Source organism: Gekko japonicus, unplaced genomic scaffold (genome assembly GCF_001447785.1).
Source record: "Gekko japonicus isolate JY-2015 unplaced genomic scaffold, Gekko_japonicus_V1.1 scaffold687, whole genome shotgun sequence".
NCBI lineage: Eukaryota > Metazoa > Chordata > Lepidosauria > Squamata > Gekkonidae > Gekko > Gekko japonicus.
In genome coordinates, this window is record NW_015161424.1 from 324,352 (window position 1) to 348,296 (window position 23,945).

Here is a 23,945-nt window from a genome sequence, read left to right on the forward strand (position 1 = left end):
GGACTAAATGGCCTGATTTACCATCTGGAGGACAGCCCCCCTTGTGGCATTTAAATTTGTGTTATTTAAATTTGAATTTTGAAAGAAGGAAGTGACTTCAGAGGAAGAGGCGGGTTTGGGGGGGAAGTGCCCAGAAAGTGACATTACGGGAAGAGGTGGGGGTTTGGTGCAGTGTGCTGGAAGTGACCCCAGAAGGGGAGGGGTTTGGGAAGGGGCATCACTTGACCTTTGATCTGGAAGTGACATCATGTGATGTGACATCACAAAAGTGATTTCACATCCTTTCTCCTGACTCCACCCCCAAAGTCTCCTGGCTCCACCTTAGTCTCCTGGATCCACCCCCAAAGTCTTCAGATAATTCCCAAGTTCGACCTGGCAATCGTAGTGCAGTATCTTTTGCTTCTTCCAGTTAAAAAAGGATTGGGGTTCAATAGCTATAGATACAATTATAATAAGCATCCCTTGTCCTAAGACATTGCCCATTACCTCCCTTTTTCTAGTATTAAAAACTGTTGTCTGATACAAAAGGAAGCATGACTGAGTTGCACTTCTTTAGTTCACAGTGGCCTGTTTCATATAACTATGAGAATAAATTTTTTAAACACTTGTTGTAACTATACACAGTAGTACCACAAATCCAGGAACAGTCTCAGAACCTAACTCTCAAGGCACCTTTTTTGTTCTCTGCAATGGGACATAGAAGCAAAAGGTCTACCTTCTATGATCTTTGTTGTCTAGGAGAATTATGTAAGATGATTCTTAAAATATACAGAAAGCAATAAAATAAGACAGAGTTCAATGTATGAGAACTCTGCAACATAACCTAACGGAGAATTTAATGGGATACATTCCATTTGATAATATGTAAAGATCTGGCTCATTCTGAAGATACATTTCCAAGATCAACATTTCTGATTTTCTACTTCTATTAAAATCAGATGTGAATTTTTGGCTAACTTGAGCTACCTGGGGATTCTACCATGATCATGAAAAAAATAAGAGTGCATTTATTTCATTCTAGCAGCCTTACTCACCAAGGATCCTTTTAAACTATACTTTCTGTTTCCCTCTGGGTTGACTCCCTGGAAGATCCATCTCCATAATAGCATCCATTATTTGTACAACATGGCCATAATCCATAGCATCTGCAGTGGGACAGAAAACATGAGTTATGTACAGGGAACTGCCCATTTTCCACAGCAGATTGCGTACTAGCTCTGGTCATACTGAATTAGATTCGTATCTAACAGTTACACTAGTGCATATATTTTTCTACAGAAAATACAATTTAAAAGAAAGCATTCTTCAGCCTTAAGACTCACACCACTAGCAAATAAAGACTCTGGAAGAACTGGTTCAACCAGTACTAGTGAAACAACACAGAAAATGGTATAATATAGATCATGTGTGAAAGAATGTTGATCCAGGGCCACAGGGTACAAACATATGGGATCTGGGTCCAAGACAGAATTAAAATCAGCCTTTCAGTTACTGAACCAGCAGGATGAAATGTGCTTTCCAGTTGTTGGCTTCTGGCCTGAAGATACTAGATTTTGAAAGCTCATCCCATTCTGGCATGAGCAAAGAAAGAAAATGAAGCAATCTCTTTTGTGCCACAGTACCTGAACCATGCTGTGAGATGCTTAGGATCGTCTTAAAAGGCCATCTACCTTGTTTGAGTTCACAGTATTTACACCAAAGGAAACTGCATCACATGAGTAGTACCCACTCTAGTCAGGTGACACAACAGCTAATTTGATTTAGTAACGCTAAACTTTAATCGGCACAATCCAATACCACCACATTCCAGAACTGATGAAAGAAGAGGCTTTTGCATATAAAAGACAGACACCACTAAGAAGATTATTTAAAAGAGAAATGTAACTGATGACAGTGCAGATTTCTAATTATCTACCTCTCTTCTCCAGTGGGGGAAACAGTAATGAAAGTAATCAAATAAATACAGTTCTTTGAAAATAAGCTGTGTAATTTTCTATCAAAATCCATATCTGCATTTATGAACTATACTATATGAAAAGCAAAATATCAAATCACACTGAAGTTATTTATAAAATTTGTATCTAGTTGCTGTCTGACTTTACGCTTGCCCATATTCATTTTCATTTAAATCGATGCCCATGTCACTCATTTAACTCTAATTTTGTACATCAGAAGTTATCAGACAACAAAATATTTTGAAAATTTTAAAATGGAGATTTGGGAATCTGGGCTTATAAGAAGTTGTAGAACTGCTGCCTACAACTATATTCATCCCTGAGCTGTGAATGTAGATTTTTTTAAAGTGGGAAGCTTAGAAATTTTAGTCAGTTCAGCAATTCTATACCTTTCAAAGACTATATTCAACTGGGGAAACACTAAATAATTTATGTGAATCTATTATACTTAGGTTTCTAGACAACAAGGCTGGTGCTCCAGTTGCAGTCCTAGTTGACCTGTAGAGTGTCCCCTTTCCTAAATGTCAGGTGGCCAACATCCCTTTTTTGAGCAAGGTGCCTGAGTGGGAAATGGTTGCTCAGCTGGAGAAGTTTCTGGGTTGATGAGGGCCAATAAGCCAAAGCTCAGTCCACACAAGAGAAGAAGATAGGGGCTACACCCCATCTCATCGTCAGGTTGACAGGTGCCCCGTCCCATGACGTAGGGGTGCTGGGAGGGCGGCAAGAGGGGCAGCCACAGGCTGCCCCGCCCCCCTGGGTGGCGTGATGCTTTGAAACGTGTTTTGGGGGCAAAGGGTGGTCTTTTTGTGGCTGGGGGTTTTCTGAAAACTGTGAAAGGTGCTTTTTACTGTGAATGAGTGCTGTATGTGGCAATTGTCTTAGAGGTGTGCCATGCTTAGTGCAGACTGTCCAGGGTCTCTTGGCCCCCCCGGGAGATGCCCCCCCTGAGAGAGAGCTCTGTCTTAGCGCAGACTGCCCCTCAGGGGTCTCGTGGATGGCTCCAGAGAGCCTCCCACCCAGAGAGAGAGAGCCCCCTCCTCCTCACAGACATGCCCTCTGTAACTCCCAGGCAGACCCAGAGCCAAAAGCAGTTTGTTTGCCGCTGCAAAGGGAAAAGTTCTACTATTCACAGACTCTGTAAACGCCAAAGCCTAAGCTTAGACGGCGTTTCTAAAAAGACAGAGCCAGGGGACCCCCATGCATGGACCCACCTTCCTCTGTACCCCAGGCTGGCCACAGGGACAGGCGAGAGAGGCTGTGGCTGCCCCTCTTGCCGCCCACCCAGCAGCCCTACATCATGGGGCGGGGCACCTGTCAACCTGACAATGAGATGGGGTGTAGCCCCTATCTTCTTCTCACAAGCCTGAGGTCCTGGTGGTCAATAAAACTGCTCAAGAATAGCGGAGTCTGTCTGTCCTGAAGAGGGCTGTATTCTCCCTGAGCAGACAGAATAGTATCTTGGTGGTACTGCTGGATCCTAGCCTACATTTGGAGTCTCAGGTCTGTTCCATGGTGCTTCCATAGAATGTAGTACTTCAACTGACACAACCAGCTACAACCATTCATGAAAAGCATGATCTGATCACAGTGATCCATGCTTTGACCACATTCAGGTTAGATTACTGTATTGCATGCTATACAGGACTGCCTTTGAAAACAGTCCAGAAACCAGCTGATTCAAACTGTTGTAACTAGGCTACCTTCGGGGATGAGATTCCTATCACCCATGTCCTGAAAAATTTGTAGCGGTTGCCCATTTACTTATGGGCACAATTCAAAGTGCCTTTAAGACCCTAAAAGGCTTGGGGACTTGAAAAACCACTTCCTCCCATATTGCCCAGCCAACTAGTTAAGAACCTTCTTATTAGCTCTGTGCATCTGCTATCAGAGGCAAAGTGGGTGGCAACCAGAAGCAGCATTTTTTTCAGTAGTAACACTTTGTCTGTGGAATGCCCTTCCTCTGGAGGCTTGCCTGGCATTTAGCCTATACTTTTAGACACCAGGGGAAAATATTTATCAACGGTTTTAATTAAGAGGTTGCTCTTTTAAAATTGCTTTTAGAGTCCATTTTGAGCCCACTAAATGTTTTATGTTGTTTGCATTTTCTGGCTGAGTTTTTAATGGTTTATTGATTGCTTATTATTTTTAGGGTGTTTTATGTTTTTATTACATTTTAACTTTGTAAGTTACATTGAGGTGGCATAGAAGTCTCCTAAATAAACAAGCATAGGCTTGCCACACACAGCTAGGCAGCAGAGAAAAATTGGTATGTGAGGAAAAAGTTAAATCCCCTCCCCCCTCGCCACAAAGCTTCTCCACTCCATTGTCCCTATTAGTAACAGAAGAAGCCACCTCTGAGGCCTGCTTTACACATGCAAGCAGATTAACTAGTAAAATGCTGAGGTGGTACAATGAACTGCACCATGTCAGACTGTGGGTGAAGGAATACATTTTGGAATATTCTCCTGTGTTAAAAACTCTGCACATAGAAAATTGACACAGCAAGCAATATAGAAAGCTTTCTTCATGCTGTACTTATTTTCTATTTGCATGGAATTTTTTTTTAATGTGGAGGGACATACAGAACTGAAATCCATCACCAGTAGTCTTGATGGTGCAGTCCATACTGACACTTCAACATTCTACCACCTTATTCTCCTGCATGTGCAAACCAGGCCTGCATTTACAAGGCTGAGGTGGTGCATAACTATGCAAACCCAAACAATTTTATTTTCTGTGTCACTTCAACTTTTAAAACACTGATATTTCAGATATGTTTCAACCCTGAATGCTTTAACTTGGAAGGAAACTAAATGCTAACTAAAAATACCCATTAGTGAACCATATTTAAATCTGGTTCTCCTAGAAAGGCCTGAGGGTCAAGTAAGTCTGCAGTAAGCCTGCATAAGTATTACCAACCAAACCAAATTCAGCCCACAAGCCAAGAACTGTGGTCATGCCTGACAACACTTCTGTTTTACAGCCCAAGTAAGCAGCACAAACAAGATATTTATCAAGCCTCCTGGAGACTCCAATAAAGTGCATGCAGACTGGTGGCTGGTCACAAGTTGTTATTGTATTGATTTTATACGATTGCCATCTTTTCTCTTCTAGTATAGTTTTAAATGAAAGTGAAACAGAATCCATGTCCCTTACCTAATTCTCTGGAATATTCTGTAGAGTTGCCAGGTCTGGGTTGGAAAATACCTGGAGACTTTGGGGATGGATCCAGGAGAGGGTGGGGTTTGGGGAGGGGAGGGGCCTCAGCATGGTACAATGCCATAGAGTCTACCCTTCAAAGCAGCCATTTTCTCCAGGGGAGCTGATCTCTGTCAGCTGGAGATCAGTTGTAAAAGTGGGAGATCTTCAGGTCCCACCTGGAGGCTGGCAACCCTAATATTCTAATATCCATCATAGTTTGTTACCGAAAACTAAAAATGCTATTTCTGAATAGTCAAACTATATGTGCTGCTGAAATTACAGTTTTACTTTAGGTACAATTTAAAATATGCACTTAAAAACAAAGTATATTTAAAAACTACATACAACAACCATCAGATCAAAATATATTTGCAAACATATAATGTGTAATCCTTTCCCTCTCAAAAGTAGGTGCTAAAGACTATCAATGAGATGCTATGGCAAGTATAGAGGGAAATAGCGCTGGGACAGGCAAGCACAATTTTGCCACCCTGTTATACATGCAGTGAATAGTTTGCAACACATTCTGTGGCCATTCAGATTTCCAGTATGTTTTGTTTCTGAACAAAAATGTGAATAGCTATTACTGATATCATGTGTGGGATGCTAAGGGTGTGGCATCAACGCTCAAAATCCTACACTTGCCCACAACTGAAAATAATCTTTAAAATGTTGTCACTGTTCCACTCTTCTGTTTGAAACAATTCAGAAACAAACAGCATTCCACACAAAGTAAAATCAGTATACTAGTTTCATCACTGCTTTACAATTTATAAATTTGACTGATCTTTCTCCTCAAATGATCAGTTGTTTCTATGTTTTCCATTGAACAATTATTATTAACAAACACCTGAAAATGAAAAGAGTGTACAAAATTATGCCTACTATCAAAGGCTTGTCAGATTCCAAGAGTTCGTCATGAATGTCACAACTTTACAGGTCCAAGAACTGTGTCTTAAAAACAGTAAAATATTTTAAAACATTAATTTTAAAATTATGTAACAAAAACATAATAAATTTTTCTTATGTTTAGATATGTGATAATGAGTCAGTTGACAGACCAACTATATAAAGAAGTTAAATGGAGAACAAATAGTGAACCAGTTTAGAAACAACATCAGTAATTTAAACTATAGTGAAGAAAAATGGAGACATAGTTTTATACTTTGCTTTTTCAGGGGCATACACAGCATGGCTTCCAGTCTAGCTCACTGATTTTAGTGGAACTTTTTTTTTTTACTCAACATTCATGCTGCATGGAATTCAGTTACCTGTTCTGTTCCAACAAACAGTAGTTGCTACCTGGTCAACTTCTCCCCCATCCCTATATACTATTTCCACATAATGATCAATTTTAAGTATAATTCCAGTAGCTTTTCAAATAATTACAAATGCCAAAGAAAAACTAGTGAGGAGAATGGAGAGCTGGCAGTCTTAAGCAGTCATACACATTTTGCTTCCACAGAAAATGACTTCAAGTAGGCCAACTGGCATAATCAAACTTCACCAAGGGTTGTCTGTGCAACTTTAAACAGATCATTATAGAGTAGCAATCACAGACTTGTGTTCAGTATTTGGGTATAAGCAAAATTTCTGAAGCTTTTAAAGCCACAGGGGAAAAACTGGGCTCCCCCCCCCCCTTCATTTACTTCAGAGGTGGCAAAAATGGAAAATTTGGGGGAAATTGAAATATATGCAATACTTCCTGTCCTATCAAACTTAAAACTAATTTATTTTTATCCTTGTAGTAATCTTAACAGAAGGCACACATAGGTCCTGTTCAGACGAGGGGGTTTGGTCCGGGAGTGATACAGAATGGGGGCGGATCAAACGGGCACGATCCCACGGCAACATCTGGGAATTGTTGCCTGCCCGTCTCCGATCCGTCTCTCCCGGCCGAAAACCCGCACCAAAAAGAACCACCTACCTGGGTGGTTCTTCTGATTGAAGCGCCGCAAGCCAGGCCTTCGGATCGCCGGCGCGTCTTTGCGCCGGCTCATCCCCGGCTCCTAGCCGAACTGCGTATGCTCTGACATGCGCAGTTCGGCAGGCTCTGAACTGTGTTTTCTCCTCGGCATCTGATCGTGCCGGGGAGAAAAGGTGCCGCGGCCCAGGAGATCGTGGGATCCCGCCGCGGCGTCTCAACTTTGGTGCGGCTTTTAAAAGCCGCGCTTTGAGCGACTTATCCCCTGCCGTGTGGCAGGGGCCTTAATGTTCAAGCTAGAAGCAAGCCCTGGTTCAGGAGTTCAGAAGCACTGCACATCTTAAAAGCATCTCACTGTGACCACTTTAAATTAATTAACACAACAAGCTGTAACAGTGCAGTAGGCCACCCTTTAGACAGAAAAAGGTTCTCTATGATACCTCAGAGAGTCCACTTCCTGACCATGGTCTATCAGGGGACTGAGGATAATTGAAATCCAACATGTAGGATGTGATACAATATGGGCCCAATATTGGTCAGCTACATGGCTTCTTTGCCAAACAACAATTTAAACTGGTATCCATTTTAAGGGGTAAACTGCACTCTACCAGGTCTACATCATTTCTAGAGCTACAAAAAAGAAGCATGTGATACCTTTTCTTAAGAACAACCAAAACCACACTAAACAATATGCAAGCTTTTAAGCTCACTAGAACATTTCATTAGGCTGGATGAAAAATTCTGCACGTTAGTTTGTGTTGTTGTCTGCACGTTAGTTTGTGTTGTTGTTCTGTTTTGCAGCCAACATGCAACAGTCTTCTGGAGACAAGCAGCAGGGATTAAGGTGAGCAGGCAGGCCATAGGCAAGCAGACAAGAGTCAAGGCAGGTACAAGGCAGGTAAGCATGAGGCAAGGTACGAAAAACAAGCAGGCAGAAACCCTGTATTTTTTACCCCCCTACTGAGCAGAGCTCTTCACATCCTGAGCAGAATGTAACTGCTGCAATCTTAAAATGGACAATGGGCAGTGCAAAACCATGCACAACTCCAGACTGCCGCTGAACGGGGCTTCCTGTGTTAATGAACAGCCACTCATGCGCAGCTTAGAGGGAGCACTGCCCCCATCTGCATACATGGAAGCCACCACACAACTTGCCGGGCCTGGGTAGGGTTGCCAGCTGCCTGGAGAAAAGCATACTGTTCCTTTAACAGAGGCTCCATGGTATATTATTTATGAGGTAACATTATTTACCTCCATAGCATGAAAAACATCAGTTGTCAATTTCTATACATTAAACGTCTACCAAAGGGTCAGGGCCCTGTCCTGGATGGCCCAGACGGCTCTTGTTAGATCTCAGAAGCTAGACTGTATGGAAAACGATTCACAATGATATTCAAAATGAATGAAAATTATGCAAAAGGAATATTTTATAATATCAAAAAAACTTTTCCATTATTACAATGCAAATGATCTGAATTTGGGAGCTGTATGCCAGTTTTTGAATACTGTTTGAGCCTTATTTCTGAAGCACTTGACAGTATGGTTCAATTTTTGAAGAAGCTTGGGTGGAATGCGATAAGCCACAGCTAGCTGTCGTGTGAAGGAAACTACAAGAACCTTTGATTGGAATCATTCTTCTCTTCTTTCTCTAAGCATATCCTTAGTGAACGCTAAACATTTTTGCTATTGCTGTATATTTATTCAGCCGTATTCTTTGAGGATATCTGCATTGTAATAATGGAAGTCTTTTCGATATTATAAAATTTTATTTTTGTATAATTTTAATACCAGATGCTCCCCAAGCAGGTTGGGGACTTTTGACATGGGTTCTACTGCGAAGTATCTGTCAAGTTTAACAGCCCCACATCATCACAGAGCATACATGCTTACACGCTTTAATGTTCCTCCATCAGAGGTGCTTTTAGGGAGGTACCGCCAGATACCATATGTAGACAGACTTTGTCCTTGCTCTCTAAAAGATATAGAATATAGAATCCACTACACACACACTTCATTGCCCCCTCTATAGGGATATCCGATCTCGTTTTATTACTCCATTTCTAGAGGGTAAGAGCTGGCACTCTGATTGTTTACTTTCTTCTGTTTAATTCTAACTGCGAAATAATGGAGGCTGTTGCAAAATTTTTATATAACACAATCAGAAGACGAGGCTTGAATAGCCAAGTGTAAGTGACTGATGCATCTTAGTATTTTCCCGTATTTCCATGATGTTTTGTGCTTTCATGCCAATAAAGGTGGGTTTTTTGTGTGTGTGTATAATTTTCATTCATTTTGAATATCATTGTGAGTTGTTTTATACACAGTTTTGTTTACTATATCTCACTGTGTATCTCAGGTTTTGTGTTTAGATCTCAGAAGCTACGTAGGGTTGCCCCAGGTCAGTATTTGGAAAGGAGACCACCAAGGAATAACAGGGTCATGATATGGAGGCGAACAATGGCAAACCACCTTTGAAGGTCTCTTGCCTTGAGAACCCCATGGGGTTGCCATAAGGTAGCTATGACTTGATGGCCTAAAAAAAAAGGTCAGGACATTTTTCTTCAGTCCTGTTGCAACCATAAGGCTGGGCCTGGCAGCTACCACTGTAAAACCTGTGTACAACCAGTGTGGTACAGTGGTTAGAGTGTCAGATTAGGACCTGGGAAACTAAGGTTCAAATCCCATTCTATTAAGGAAGTTTGCTGGGAGACCGTGGGCCAGTCACACATTATCAGCCTTACCTACCTCACAAGGTTACTGTGTGCATTAAAATGGAGGTGGTAAGACTGACATCAGCTGCTTCAGACCCCTATTGGGGAGAAACATAAGAACATGAGAAGAGCCCTGCTGGATCAGACAGTGGTCCATCTAGCCCAGCATCCTGTCTCACACAGTGGCCAACCAGTGCCTCTGGAGGGCCAAGGCATAGAGGCTGAGACCTTTCCATGATGTTGCCTCCTGGCACTCAGATTCAGAGGCTGATTGCCTCTGGAGGTTTCCCTCAGTCACCGTGGCTAGTAGCCACTGATAGAGTTATCCTCCACAAATCCCCCTTTAAGTCTGTCTGTGCCTATGGCCATCACTACATTCTCTAGCAGTGCATTCCATATTTTAATCACTCACTGTGCAAAGAAGTATTTCCTTTTGTCCATCCTGAATTTACTGCCCATCAGCTTCATTGGATGCCCTCGATTTCTAGTATTTTGGGAAAGGGATAAAAAGTTCTCGTCAACTCTCTCCACCCCATGGATAATTTTATAAACCTCTATCATGCATTTCCCCCACCCCCTTAGGCAGGGTACTTGCCTGTCAGTCAGCACCCACCTTGCCCAAGCTGGGCTTCGTAGTGGGCACTGGATGGCTTGCTCAGGTTGGGCCTAGTAGCTGCCACCACAAAGCTTGTCTGGTTTGTGTGGTGGTAATAGGGGTGCCAACTCTGGGTTCAGAAATTCCTTGACATTTGGGGGTAGAGCCTGTGGAAGGACCTCAGTGGGGTATAATGCCACAAAGTCCACCCTCCAAAGTTACCACGTTCTCCACAGGAACTGATCTAAGCAGTCTGGAGATCTGTTGTAATTCTGTGAGATTTCCAGGCCCCACCCGGAGGCTGGCAACCCTCAGTGGTAACCACCCTCTGGCTTGCCCAGTGATAGCGGCCTACGGTTGCAAGCAGTCCTGAAGAAAAATGTCCTGACTCTGTTAAAGAGGCCAGATGTGTGGAAATTAGCAGTTAAAGTTTTCATGGTGTAGAAGGGAACAACATGCCAATAAACTTTTATTCAGAGAACAGGGCTCCCCCCCGCCCCAGCAGTTGGCAATACAGCTACCGCACACCTTGCTTGTGGCAGGCTTGGTGGGCACGGACTTAGCTAATTCTCACCCAAGTGCTCTACAGAGAGGGTTGCCAGCCTCCAGATGGGGCCTGGAGACCTCCCGCTTTTACAACTGATCCCCAGCTGACAGAGATCAGCTCCCCTGGAGAAAATGGCTGCTTTGGAGGGTGGGCTCTATGGCATTGTGCCATGCTGAGGCCCCTCCCCTCCCCAAACCCCACCCTCTCCTGGACCCACCCCCAAAGTCTCCAGGTATTTTCCAACCCAGACCTGGCAACCCTGTCTACAGATGTGAAAAAAGACACCTGTACTGATGCGGGGAGAAGAATTAATACCATGTTCAATCGGAGCAAGAGACATGTTTCTAAACGAAACATCACGCTTCCTCCGACAGGACCAAGATACTCTCTACCTACACAGTCGAGTTCCAAGAGCGCTTCTCCCCTCCATAGCGACTCACCTCCTTGGACCGGCCGCCACAGAGCGCTTCCAGCCGACGTCACTGCGCCTGCCAATAACCGTTCTTCCCATTGGCTTAGGGCGCCGGTCCTCGCTTCAACGCCCCCCCGCCCCCCCCCCCCAACCCGGTGTCAACAGAGCAGAAATTAAGATGGCGGCCTTGGCGACCGGAGAGTTGACACCGAGCGAGAGGGTTCCCACGAGTTTCCAAAGGAAAGTGCCGGGCGGCGGAGGCAGCCGCTTGGCCATTCTGCCGGGCACTCGACCGTCGGTGCGGCACGGGCAGCTCCTGCTTTCCAGCGGGCTCCCTTCCCTGGACTGTGTTCTAGGTTGGTGCCAGCAGCGCTTCAGAATCTCCTCCGGGCACATCTTCTCTTGGCGGGTTTGGCGGGAGCGGCGGCTGGGTCTTTAGGCAGCCTGCGAGGGGCGGGGCGGCTGCTGCTGCCGCTTCCTCAGGGTGAGTGGTCTCCGAGCTCCCAGCGGGCTTCTGTGCCCGAGCTCCAGCTGCCTTCGGTCTCTGCTCCGCCGACCCTGCATTGCTGCCCCGCGTTGGAATGGGTTGTGGGCAGTGTTCCCTCTAAGCTGAGTTAGTGTGAGCTAGCTCACAGTTTTTTAGCCTCCGGCTCACACATTTCTGTCTTAGCTCAGAAAGGATGGCTCCAAAGCAAACTAATGTCTGCAGCAGCCAAATTGTTTGCTCACAACTTAAAGCCAGGGGCTCACAAAGTAGACTTTTTGCTCACAAGACTCCACAGCTTAGAGGGAACATTGGTTGTGGGAGCAGTTTCTGAGCCGTGGGGGGGGGCATATATCGGCCCCCCGCGGTCGCTGCAGCAAACGTCTAGCGCTCAGGGACCGTCAACCCTGTGCGTGTTGTTATTATCGTGTATTGTTTTCCTCTGAGGAAGAAGAGGCGGCAGCCTTTGTAAAAAGGGATGCCCTAGTTTGAAGGGTGACGGTCACCAGACTGCACCTTTTCCGCTGGGTCTTTGTCCGCGCTCCGCCGTCAGTGCCGCGTATTGGCATTCGCGTTGCCTACAAGTCTAGTAGTTTTTGCATAGGGCACTGCGTCTGCTTGACATCGATAAAATTTCGGCTTCACTCAGAATGCCTCGGGGAATATGTAGATCGAGTGACAGGCTAGGAACGGATGAAATGGTTGCAAGTAAACATCCGACACGTGTTGAAGTCCACGTGGGTGCTTCGGCGCGCACATCAACTTCAACTCACGGAAACACCAACTAATTTTACAGCATGCCAGTAAATGTGCGGGGGAGGTTGGACATGGTCTGGGATGTTTTGTCTTAGACTTCTGTATCCTGCTTCATAGCCAAAGTGGCTTTACATAGATTAAACCTGATTTAGACTATTGATCTGTCCCAGTATCATAGTATCATAGACTCTGGCAGCTCTTATTCAAGATCGCAAATACAAATGTGTTTTGAAATGAACTTATTTTGAAGTTGTGTAACAGACAGAAATACTTTATTGTTGTTAGTAGTGTTATTGTTTATGATTTTATTGTTTTACTGGATTTTATGTATGAGCTTGCGCCCTTTGTAAGCTGCCCTGAGCCCGCTTGCGGGGAGGGCGGGGTAAAAATGCCTAAATAAATAAAAAATAAAAAATACTAGATTGGGGGGGTAGTGCGTTTCAGGTGTTTGAGTATTTTCTCTTTGCTAACATCATCATTCCTATGCAGTTCTTCAGTACACACATTTCTTATGCATTTTCGCATCTCTAATAAAATATCTGGAAACCTTTGTATGTGATCCTAAGATATAATTGTCTCATAGTATTACATGGCTTATTAGACAGTTATCCTGAGATGTTAACCAATTATTATATATAGAATATTTCAATGGATCATTATAGCCAAATATATTAAAAATACTTGAACTCAAGCCTTTTCTTTCACTCCCTTTTTTTTTTGCTTAGCAAAAAATATTTTGCTGACTGTGATTTAAATGGGACTGTATTTTACCTTGAGCAAGAAGTCTCTTTTAGAACCCACAAACTGATCATCAGCAATGCTCTCAACATTGCACTATAAAATCCTTCTCCCATTACTCCCCTACAAAGTAATTCAACCACAACAGTAAGAATATAATATGCAAATGTAAACAAAATACGGTGGCTAAATATCACCTTATTGGATTGGAATGTGATAAATCTTGTGAAGTGGTTTGACAAAGTAGGAAAGAGGGTCTATGTGATTAGATACCAGCTAGCTTGTCTTCACCTTCAGCTAGCATGTAAGATTCTTATCTACCCAGTGTAAGTTTTCCAGTCATCTTGAACTGTTTTAATACATATAGCTTCTCATTATTGTTTCAGAGTTCTAAATTATATGTTTTATATCTTAGCTTTATTTTTAACAATGGCTGTAAGTCCAGTGGCAGCAAAATATTCTGCACAGCACTGGACCTTGCCCTGAGATTACAAAAATAACAAGTGAAAGTACCTTCGCATGCAAGTTAAAAAGTCTGGTAACTTGATTTCCCATCAAACTGCAGGTGTTCTGCCACTTTCAGAGGGATACCCCCACTTTTAGGCGTTGCTTTTGAAGGGGAACATAAGATGGCTTTAGTGGGAAGAAGCAGAAATTCCTCATTATGGAAACTGATTTCCATTCTCATTTGTTAGAATCCAAGCCATAATGATTTCTTTAAGTTATTTATTAAAGTATTTCTCTACTGCCTTTCTTTGGACCAGTGAAAAAAAAGGATATTTGCCATACTACCTTTCTATGCCCCCAACCAAAAGCCCATGCTTGTATATGAAGAAATTCTTAAATTGTAACACAGTCATTGCCACACAAATATCTGAATATTATATTATAATACACATGTATTTTCATGTGCAAGTAGGGATGCTATGTGCTCAAGATGGTACACTTGGGGGGGGGGGGAGAATAGCATCACCTACCCTCATACACCCCTTCTTACAGTTGGTGATGGATGGCAGAATAAAGGCATTTTCCTTCTGTTTACAAGTAGTGGGCCTTGTGGTTGGAGCAAAGGCACTAGTTTTACTCTTGAACAAGTACTTAGTTTAATTTTAATGGAACTAATGACATGCACTTAAGTTGATGACTGTGGCATAATGATGTGGACTTTTGTCCCACTCCGCTTAGACTTGCAGTTTGAACCTACCTTGATCTGAGATAGCTACCACTTCATTCCTACTTGCCCTCACTTAGTCTGTCCAAAGGCTGCGGTCACACTGACTGTTTGGGACAATATGGTGGTGCCTCTGATTGCACTGGCTGTCCCGTGGTCAAGCATACACAGTAGATTTGTGTGTCAGCCATGGGATTCACTGTGCCACTGGGAGTTTTTAAAAAAAATCACCAGTGCACATAAGCGCATAACTGAACAACGGCGTCTGTTAGCTAGTTCTGCAACCCATGAATGAGACAGAAGTGCCCATTCACACTTCCCTTCTGGGTTCCTTTCCTGCTGGGAGAGTTCAGATGTTGGACAAAATGGAGTGGAAGAGCTACTGTCCGTTACTACGGGACTTTCCTCGGTGCCTTCTAACTTTGGTTCTAATGCGGAGTGTGATAGGCTGCCGACTACTGGTCCACAGACGGCAGATGTCGTCTGATTGAACCCTTTAAATCTGTGCAGGTAACGCTAATATGTCGCGACAAACTGCTCATGTGACCGCAGCCAGAGTGACTTTATGTATTCTATTGTATTTTTGCCTTGCCCTTTAAGAAGTTCAGGGCAGTGTACATCTCCCCCCCCCCCCCCCTTTTTTTTTTCCTTACAATAAATCTGGGACTTTAGGTTGAGTGAACAGGCACAAGGTAATCCAGTGACTCTCACCCTCAAAACAAAATTAATCTCAGGCCACTTTGTTTAAATGGAAGTGCTGTTCTCATGTAGTTGCATTGGTGAAGCTAGGCTAAATTACTTGTGCTGGTATGTATTTGTTGGAGGGATGCTGGGCTGCACTGGTACAAGAGAGAGGCAAGCATCTCCAGACCAATGTAAAACCACTGAGTTAGCATTGTATTCAACTGAGCCATTGCTTGTCATTAGACAGAAGTGATGAGTTAACTGCATCAGTTCCTTCAAATTCTTGCTCTTAGTAAAGTAAGGAATTGCTAGCTGTAACAGCACTATTAAAGTCCTTAAGTTTAGTTATATGGCGCTCTAAAGGATTTTTTCACTATATTGTGAAAGTAATTGTAGTGTGTGATATATAATTATATGTAATATGTAATTATTTAATAGTGAATTGTAAGAAGTATTATAAAGGTAATTAAAATGTTTTTCACATTACATTTTTAACTTCCTGTATCACCTTTCCTTAATGTTACAAATTAATTCTTGGAAACATTAATATGTATTCTCATTTCTCGAATTTACATTGTTCCTAGGTGGAGGTTTGGCAGTTGGAACCCTTCTTCTTATTGGTTAGTACATCTTTTTCTAATGTGTTATGTCATACTTTCTGTACTAGTATTTATACAGGCATAATATTATCTTTTGGTTTCCAGAAAAATTATCAGAAAAAGCAACACTTTTTCTAAGAAATTTTCACTAAATCATAATGCGAGTCAGAGGGTGTCATAAAACATCATCATTTCTCACATGCGGAATTTGTGTCCATTGCATTATTTTTGTTACCAGTGTCAAATATAAAATAATTTATTAATTCTGGAAATGCAGAAAGTGTTTTTGTGTAGTTCTTTCAGATGACGGGGAAGGTAAAGATTATGATGAAATGCTAGTCAAGTAATTAGATGTGGACTAAAGGCTTGTGCATTCACTTCCTTCTCCTTCTCCTCCTCGCAGTACAACTTCCATCTAATTTCGCTTTCCAGCCTTAAACGTGCTTATCATTGTGTGCAATGCAAGTGATTCCCACTGTAATTGGAATATGTTAGACAAACCCTGGTTAGGAGGGAATTATGTCAACGTAAATAGCATAAAAAACTTACATGGCAATGCTAAGAGAAGATTTTAACTGTTATACTATCTTTCCCCATTCTTCGCTGTGGCAACTACTTGTGTTGTTTTTTCCCCAAATCTGAACCATTTGTATTTGTAGAAGGGGACATCCTGATAAGAAGCCTTGCTTGCGGATTCACAGTAATTCTACTTTTTGATTGCAACAATGTATTGTAGTATTAAGAGAGATTTTGGACCCTGCCAAAGGGAAAAGTAGCAAACTGCACCTAGTAATTTGGTTCAGATGTAATGTCTAACTGGGAATGATTCTTGTATGTTTCCTCCTCCTTTCCCTCACAAACTCTAATTTCCTTCAGTATTTCCTTGTTGTTGAAACAGCTTACCATTTAATGTCTAGGCAGGCCATGCCCTATTTATTTTTAAACTCTGTTTCCTGTTGAAATTGTGTTTTATGTTCATGAATTTTAATGGCTTCCCTGTGTAATCTGACATGGTAATTGGATGTGCTGTCCAGCCTTTCAGTGTCTTGGAATAAGATACTGTGTCCTGTTTGAGTTAGGCTATGTTCAGACACTGCTGATTTTTCAGGCTGGCCAAGTCTGCAGTGTCTTTCATGTTCTTTTATTCTTGTCTGGATGCTACGTTGTGTGGTCCCAATGTAAACCTGTCCACGACTGCAGGGCATGCGGTATACTCCTGCAGAAGTGAGGGGGTCTCTTCTGTCTTTTGCCAATCGTAGCATCTGTTGTATTTTTCTGGTGGGTCTGAATATTGTTTGTAGGTTATGTTTTTTTATAAATTTTCCCATCTGATTAGTGATTCCTTTGATATATGGCAAAAACACTTTTCCTGTGGGAGACTGTTTTTCCTCAGTTGTTTCTTTTACCCTTGGTTTAATTGCTCTTCTGATTTCATTCTTGGAGTAGCCATTTGCTTGAAGTGCGTGGTTTTGATGATTTAATTAATCGTTGAGAAAGTGTGGTTCACATATCCATCTTCATCTTGCACAGTCTACTAATGTTTTGATTATGCCTTTTTTTTTACCGAGGGTGGTGATTGGAGTTTTTGTGTAAATAACGATCCGTGTGAGTTGGTTTTCTGTAGACCTTGTGACCTAATTGAAGTTTAGCTTTGTGGATGACCATGATATCTAGAAATGGGAGTTTACCCTCGATTTCTTTTTCCATGGTGAAAAAGAAAGTTGGGGTGGATGTTGTTGAAGTGGTCTAAAAACTCCATCAATTCTACCTCTCCATTGCTCCAAATGATAAAGGTATCATCTACGTACCGGAACCAGACTATAGGTATGTGGGGTGCAGATTCTAAAGCAGTTTTTTCAAAATGTTCCAATGGAGAAGTTTGCAATTACTGGGCTGAGAGGGCTTCCCATGGCAACCCCATCCATCTGTTCATAGAATTCGTTACCCCATTGGAAGTAACTGGTTGTCAAACAATGGTGGAATAAGGCTGTTATGTTCTCCAGAAAATTCTGATTAACAAGTGTGACGTGGTTAACAAGGAGGGACTGCCTCATCCAGCAGTCTACCAATTTTACGTGTGTGCTCCTGAAAGTGGGTGACAGGGACAGTGTAGGGGTTCTGCTGGTATACCATCCACCCTGCTGCCCAAACATTTCTCTTCCTGAGCTGGCCAAGCTTGTCTTGGATGTGCTGGTGGTGACCCCAGCCTGAGTGACTTCAACATCTATGCTGATACCAAGCTGTCAGGAGCAGTGTTCCCTCTAAGCTGAGTTAGTGTGAGCTAGCTCACAGTTTTTTAGCCTCCGGCTCACACATTTTCGTCTTTGCTCAGGAAGGATGGCTCCAGAACAAACTAATTTATGCAGTAGCCAAATCACCTGCTCACAACTTTAGTGCCAGTAGCTCACAAAGTAGAATTTTTGCTCACAAGACCCCACAGCTTACAGGGAACATTGGTCAGGAGTGGCTCAGGATTTCATGGTCTCCCTGAAGACCACAGCCTTGTCCCAAGTAATTACTGTTCCCACATATTTAGCAGGGCACACACTGGATTTGGTCTACTGTGCCCACAAGGAGGGTGATCTGGGGAGGATTAAAGTTTACTCCTTTGTCATGGAGAGATCTTACCTGATAGAACAGAGGTGTCGAACTCATTTGTTATGAGGGCCAGATCTGACATAAATGTCACTTTGTTGGGCCAGGCCATGCGTGCTATAAAATGTACCATGAGGTACCAGAGATATAAACTTTATAAAGATTATTTCAGATGCCGAATGGCAATAGCAGGTATTATTGGATTAGGTGTGATATGCAGAGGGGAAGTAGGCATGGAGATAGCAGCATTGATACTGAGACAGGAAACCTAGGTCTCAGTTCCATCCAGGAGGATTCAGTTCAGGAGGATGCAAAGAATAAATGGACGTAAGTCGGACATTAGAAACCACAACATTCAGCTGCTGACATAAGAATAGCAGTGCTCTTACAAAGGAATTTCAGAGGGAGATTAGAAAGAGGCACTGCTGAATTACAACTGATAATGAAGCTCAAGACAATGCATTGGGTAAAGTGCAGAAAAGGGCAACTAGAATGATAAAAGGGTTGGGACACTTTTCCTATGAAGAAAGGTTAAAACACTTGGGGCTCTTTAGCTTGGAGAAGCAGCAGCTGAGGGGTGACATGATCGAGGTTTATAAGATTATGCATGGGATAGAGCAGGTCGAGAAAGAAGTACTTTTCTCCCTTTCTCACAATACAAGAACTCGTGGGCACTCAATGAAATTCCTGAGCAGTCTGGTTAGAACAAATAAGTACTTCTTCACCCAAAGAGTGATTAACACATGGAATTCACTGCCACAGGAGGTGGCGGCAGCTACAAGCATGGATGGCTTCAAGAGGGAATTAGATAAGGATATGGAGCAGAGGTCCATCAGTGGCTATTACCCACAAGGTGTAGATAGGAACTCTCAGTCTGGGGCAAGTGATGCACTGTATTCTTGTTGCTTGGGGAAGGGCAACAGTGGGAGGGCTTCTAGTGTCTTGGCCCCACTACTGGACCTCCTGATGGCACCTGTTATTTTTGGCCACTGTGTGACAGAGTGTTGGACTAGATGGGCCATTGGCCTAATCCAACATTGGCTTCTCTTATGTTTTTATGCATCCTCCTGGACTGAAATGAGAGCTAGTTTTCCTGTCTCATGACCAATGTGTGCTATTATAATTTGTCATCTGAAATCACTCCAAGATATAAGGACTAATCCACATGTTCTAACTCCTAATCAGGGTCTTTTTGAAAGAAAATAAATCCAGATAGGAAGAGAGAAATCCAATCATTTAAAAAATCACAACTTTTCAGATTAAACCAAAATAATTTCCTCAGAGTACATTGTGCTTGTCAGAAGAATCCACCCACCCTCTCTCTCCCTCCTTCCAAAGAAGTATGCTTGCAGACAAAAGCTTATACCTGGAATAAAACATTGTTGGTCTTGAAGCTGCAGTGGGACTCCAACTTTGTTTTCTCTTTCTCTTTTCTCCCCTCCTTCCCCAAAAGAGGAGGAGCAGCCCCGGTTAAGGAAGCAGAAGCTCTCTGCATGAGAGAGACAGAGATAGAGGGGGAGAGAGGCTGGCTTGTCTTTGTATCTCTCCCACATGAAGCAGGAAGCAGCCATGGAACTCTCTCTCTCTCTCTCTCTCTCTCTCTGTGTGTGTGTGTGTGTGTGTGTGTGTGTGTGTGTGTGTGAGAGAGAGAGAGAGAGAGAGAGAGAGAGAGAGAGAGAGAGAGAGAGAGAGAGCTCAAATGAGTGGGGAGCGAGGCAAGAGGCATGAAACAGGAAGCAGGAAGCAAAGAGCCACTGAGAGAGCTGAGAAGAAGAAAATTAAGTTGTGGCTGCAGGATCACCCCTGGGCAAGGAAGCAGGAGAAGGAAGATTGAGCTTGCGTAGAATCATCTAGCAGAGCTGTTTCATGTGGTTCGTGGGCTCTTACATCATAGCCCCATTGAATTGGACTCTGACCACACGATGACCTGCTGTGATCAATTTGCTACTTATTTTGCAAACAAAATTGCCCAGATCCGTGGGTTAGATGCCAGCATGAATGTATGTTCAAATTATGTACTTCTGTACTTCTGGCATCTGCTTGTCTGATTTATATGGATACCTTTCCATTTGTGGCACTCAGCGATGTGGACAGGATCATTGGACAGATGAGGCCTACCGCCTGTGTCCCTAACTGTCGCCCTTCCTGCTAATGGAAGCCACCAAAGGGCTGACCCAGTGGGTAAGGGGATTAGTAAATGCTTCCTTGAGAGTTGGAGTCATGCTACCTGTGCTCAAGGAGGCAGTGATTAGACCTGAGCCCTACCATGTTGGAAAACTTTCAGCCAGTCTTCAGTCTTCCATATATCTGGACTGGACTATTGCAATGTGCTCTACTTGGGTTATCCTTGAAAAGTGTTCAGAGGCTGCAGCTAGTGCAGGATGCTGCAGTTAGACTGGTGATTGGGGGCAGTTACGATGTGACAGCACCCATGAAATTAAAAGATGCCTGCTCCTTGGGAGGAAAGCGATGGCGAACCTAAACAGCATGATAAAAAGTAGAGACGTCACCCTGCCAACAAAAGTCCACATGGTCAAAGCAATGGTATTCCCAGTAGTCATGTATGGCTGCGAGAGTTGGACTATAAGGAAGGCCGAGTGCCGAAGAATAGATTCTTTTGAACTATGGTGCTGGAGAAGACTCTTGAGAGTCCCTTGGACTGCAAGAAGATCAAATCAGTCAATCCTAAAAGAAATCAACCCTGACTGTTCCCTGGAAGGCCAGATAATGAAACTGAAACTCAAATACTTTGGCCACCAAATGAGAAGGGAGCACTCACTGGAGAAGACCCTGATGCTGGGAAAGATTGAAGGTCAAAGAAGACGGGGACGGCAAAGGATGAGATGGTTAGACAGTGTCATAGATCCAACGAACATGAAACTGAGCAAACTTCATAGGACGGCGGAAGACAGGACGGCCTGGCGGGAGCTGGTCCATGGGGTCGCGAAGAGTCGGACTCGACTGTGCGACTGAACAACAACACAATGATCACGTGACCCAGATGTTAACAGCAATCACACTGGTTTCCAATCTGCTCCCAAGCCCTTTGTGCTTTAAAGTTCTACATTTCTTGGGACTAGGGTATCTGAAGGATAGTCTTCTGCCACATGTTCCTGCCCAGGAACTAAGATTATGGAGAGTGGCCTTCTTGACTATCCCATCCACCAAAGAAGCACATCCGTTGGGTACACAAGAGAGGGTGTAAGCCTGACAGCATCCCCACAGTTGTGGAACAAATTCCCCAGAGAGGAGTGCCTTCCCCTCTCACTCTCAATCTTTTGGAGGCAGCTGAAGACAATTTTATTTATGAAAGCATTTGATTAAATGCTTACCAACAGTTTAAAATGTATTCTTTTAACTAGTTTTTTAAAAGTGTTTTTAATCTATTTTACTGCATGTTATTATTTATGCTATAGCAGCCTTGAGTTCTTAAAAGGTAGAAAGGCAGCTAACAAAGGTTTTAAATAACAAATAAATAAAACTAAAAGCTTATTTAAACTGTAGTTTAGTGTTAAATTTGATCCAGCATAACCTTTACTGGGGGAATTAGAAGAAGGTGAATTGTCATCTTCAGATTGAGCCTGCTGCATGTGTCCATAGGAAGAGTCCTGAAATAAAAGGAGGTTTCTTACAACTTATCGCTATAGTTATTGCTATGGCTTCTGTGCCATCTTTGTCATCATACGGCTGACAGGCTGACACTAGGGGTGCCAGCCTCCAGGTGGGACCTGGAGATCTCCCGCTTTTACAATTGATCTCCAGACCACAGATATCAGTTTCCCTGGAGTAAATGGATGCTTTGGAGGGTGGACTCTGTGGCATTGTACCCTGCTTAGATCCCTCCCCTTTCCAAACCCTGCCCTCCCCAGGCTCAACACCCCTCAAATCACCAGGTATTTCCCAATCCAGATCTGTCAACCCTAGCTGGCATCCATACAGAACTCTAATTAGCCAGGGTCATTTCGGTCTCCTAAGGTATAAAGTCTTTCCAAGCAAAGCCCTAGAATGCCAGGTGTTGCCATTTCAGGACTAATCCTAAGGGAAGCACTGCGAGCCTATATTCCAAACAAACATTGAAAATATTTAATTCTTTTGTTATCAGATTTTATGCAAACAGCACAGTGTTTTGAAAGATCTTTTTAACATATAGTAAATCTAAAAGGGACATAGCTTTCACATCTTAATATTGTTTCGCATCAGATGACAATGCCAAAAAAAAAAGACTCCTGGAAAGGTTTTTCTGGAGAAAGGGTGTGAAGCCTCCAGGGCCTGGTGTCTTATCTAGGGGGGTGAGGATGGGGACATCTTTCCGCAATCCTAAAAACCAGTCAACATTCCAGAAATGCATGAGTTGCCCTTTAATTGCTTCTAGCTTCAGAGGTTAATCACCACCTTGTAGCCTGGCCTACAGATCCATTCTGTAAGTAGAGCTCTGCTTGCAGTTATTTGAATCCAGCTCATTAATAGTGACAGACTGCTGGTGTTTGAAATAAGGTGGTCAGATTACGAGAAAGTAGCTACATATTAGTATATCTCCAGTATCATTCACTGGCAATGAATGAATTTGGTTATTGCAGTTCAGGTGTTTTAAAAAGGTTACTGTCTACAGATAATCTTGGGGGGGGGGAACTGGAGGTGAAGGCAGTTAATATCCGGATCCTGACACTTTAAATAAGAAAGAGATCCAGTATAATTCTAAAATCATTATGTGTAAGACACTGAATCTTAGAAATTGGTTTTAAAGCAAGATAGTTGGTATTGTAGCTTTATTTTTAGAACTAGCAGTAAAGCCCGTTGTGAAAGCAATACAACGGGATCTAGAAAGAGGCTCTGGGGCAGTGCTCTGGCTTTGGGCAAACAGTGTCAATTTGCTGTGGTGACCTCAGCAGGGTATAATGACAGAGTCCACTGTTTTCTCCAGAGGAACTGATCTCTGCTACCTGAAGAGCAGTTGTAATTGTGAGTGATCTGTAGCCCTCACCTGGAGATTGGCAGCAATTGTTACCCAGGACAAAATGGCTGGTTTGGAGGGTGGAGTCTATGGCATTCTACCTGTCTGAGGTCCCACCCCTCCTCAAACCTCACCCTCTTCAGGCTCCATCCCTCAAGTCTCCAGGAATTTCCCATCTGGAGTTGGCAACCCTATCAGGACTGGCCCCAATGTGTTTTCTCCCAAAGGCCAAAGTAGGTGACAGGACCAAGCTTAGTTGCCTACCAACAGGCACTGAGGGGAATGTAGGGTTGCCAGCTCTAAGGAGGGAAATACCTGGAGGTTTGGGGGGTGGATTCTGTAGAGGGCCGGGCGACGGAGGCATCGGCCTTCTGTCGCCCGCCTTGCCCCCCCAATCTCGGCCCGGGCGACCGCGGCTCCAGCTCCATCCCTCAAGTCTCCAGGAATTTCCCATCTGGAGTTGGCAACCCTATCAGGACTGGCCCCAATGTGTTTTCTCCCAAAGGCCAAAGTAGGTGACAGGACCAAGCTTAGATGCCTACCAACAGGCACTGAGGGGAATGTAGGGTTGCCAGCTCTAAGGAGGGAAATACCTGGAGGCTTGGGGGGTGGATTCTGTAGA

General features: G+C 43.3%; 2 protein-coding genes across 4 annotated transcripts in view; one reads left to right on the top strand and one right to left on the bottom strand.

Annotated features, from left to right (window-relative positions):
• The window catches only part of IMMP1L (inner mitochondrial membrane peptidase subunit 1), a 69,751-nt gene extending 58,337 nt beyond the window's left edge, over window positions 1-11,414 (bottom strand). For 2 of the 3 annotated variants that reach the window (XM_015428500.1, XM_015428511.1), the window contains exons 1-2: window positions 11,374-11,414; window positions 1,035-1,145 (exon numbers count right to left, since the gene is read on the bottom strand). The gene's annotated coding sequence lies outside the window, so the exon portion shown is untranslated. Of the gene's footprint in view, window positions 1-1,034; window positions 1,146-10,203; window positions 10,229-11,373 lie in introns of those variants that run through there. The other variant, XM_015428505.1, reaches the window with a different exon arrangement.
• Window positions 11,415-11,523: 109 nt separating this feature from the next.
• The window catches only part of ELP4 (elongator acetyltransferase complex subunit 4), a 255,713-nt gene continuing 243,291 nt past the window's right edge, over window positions 11,524-23,945 (top strand). The window contains exons 1-2 of the mRNA XM_015428447.1: window positions 11,524-11,701; window positions 15,763-15,798. Coding sequence (XP_015283933.1) covers window positions 11,524-11,701; window positions 15,763-15,798 — 214 coding nt within the window. The remainder of the gene's footprint in view (window positions 11,702-15,762; window positions 15,799-23,945) is intronic.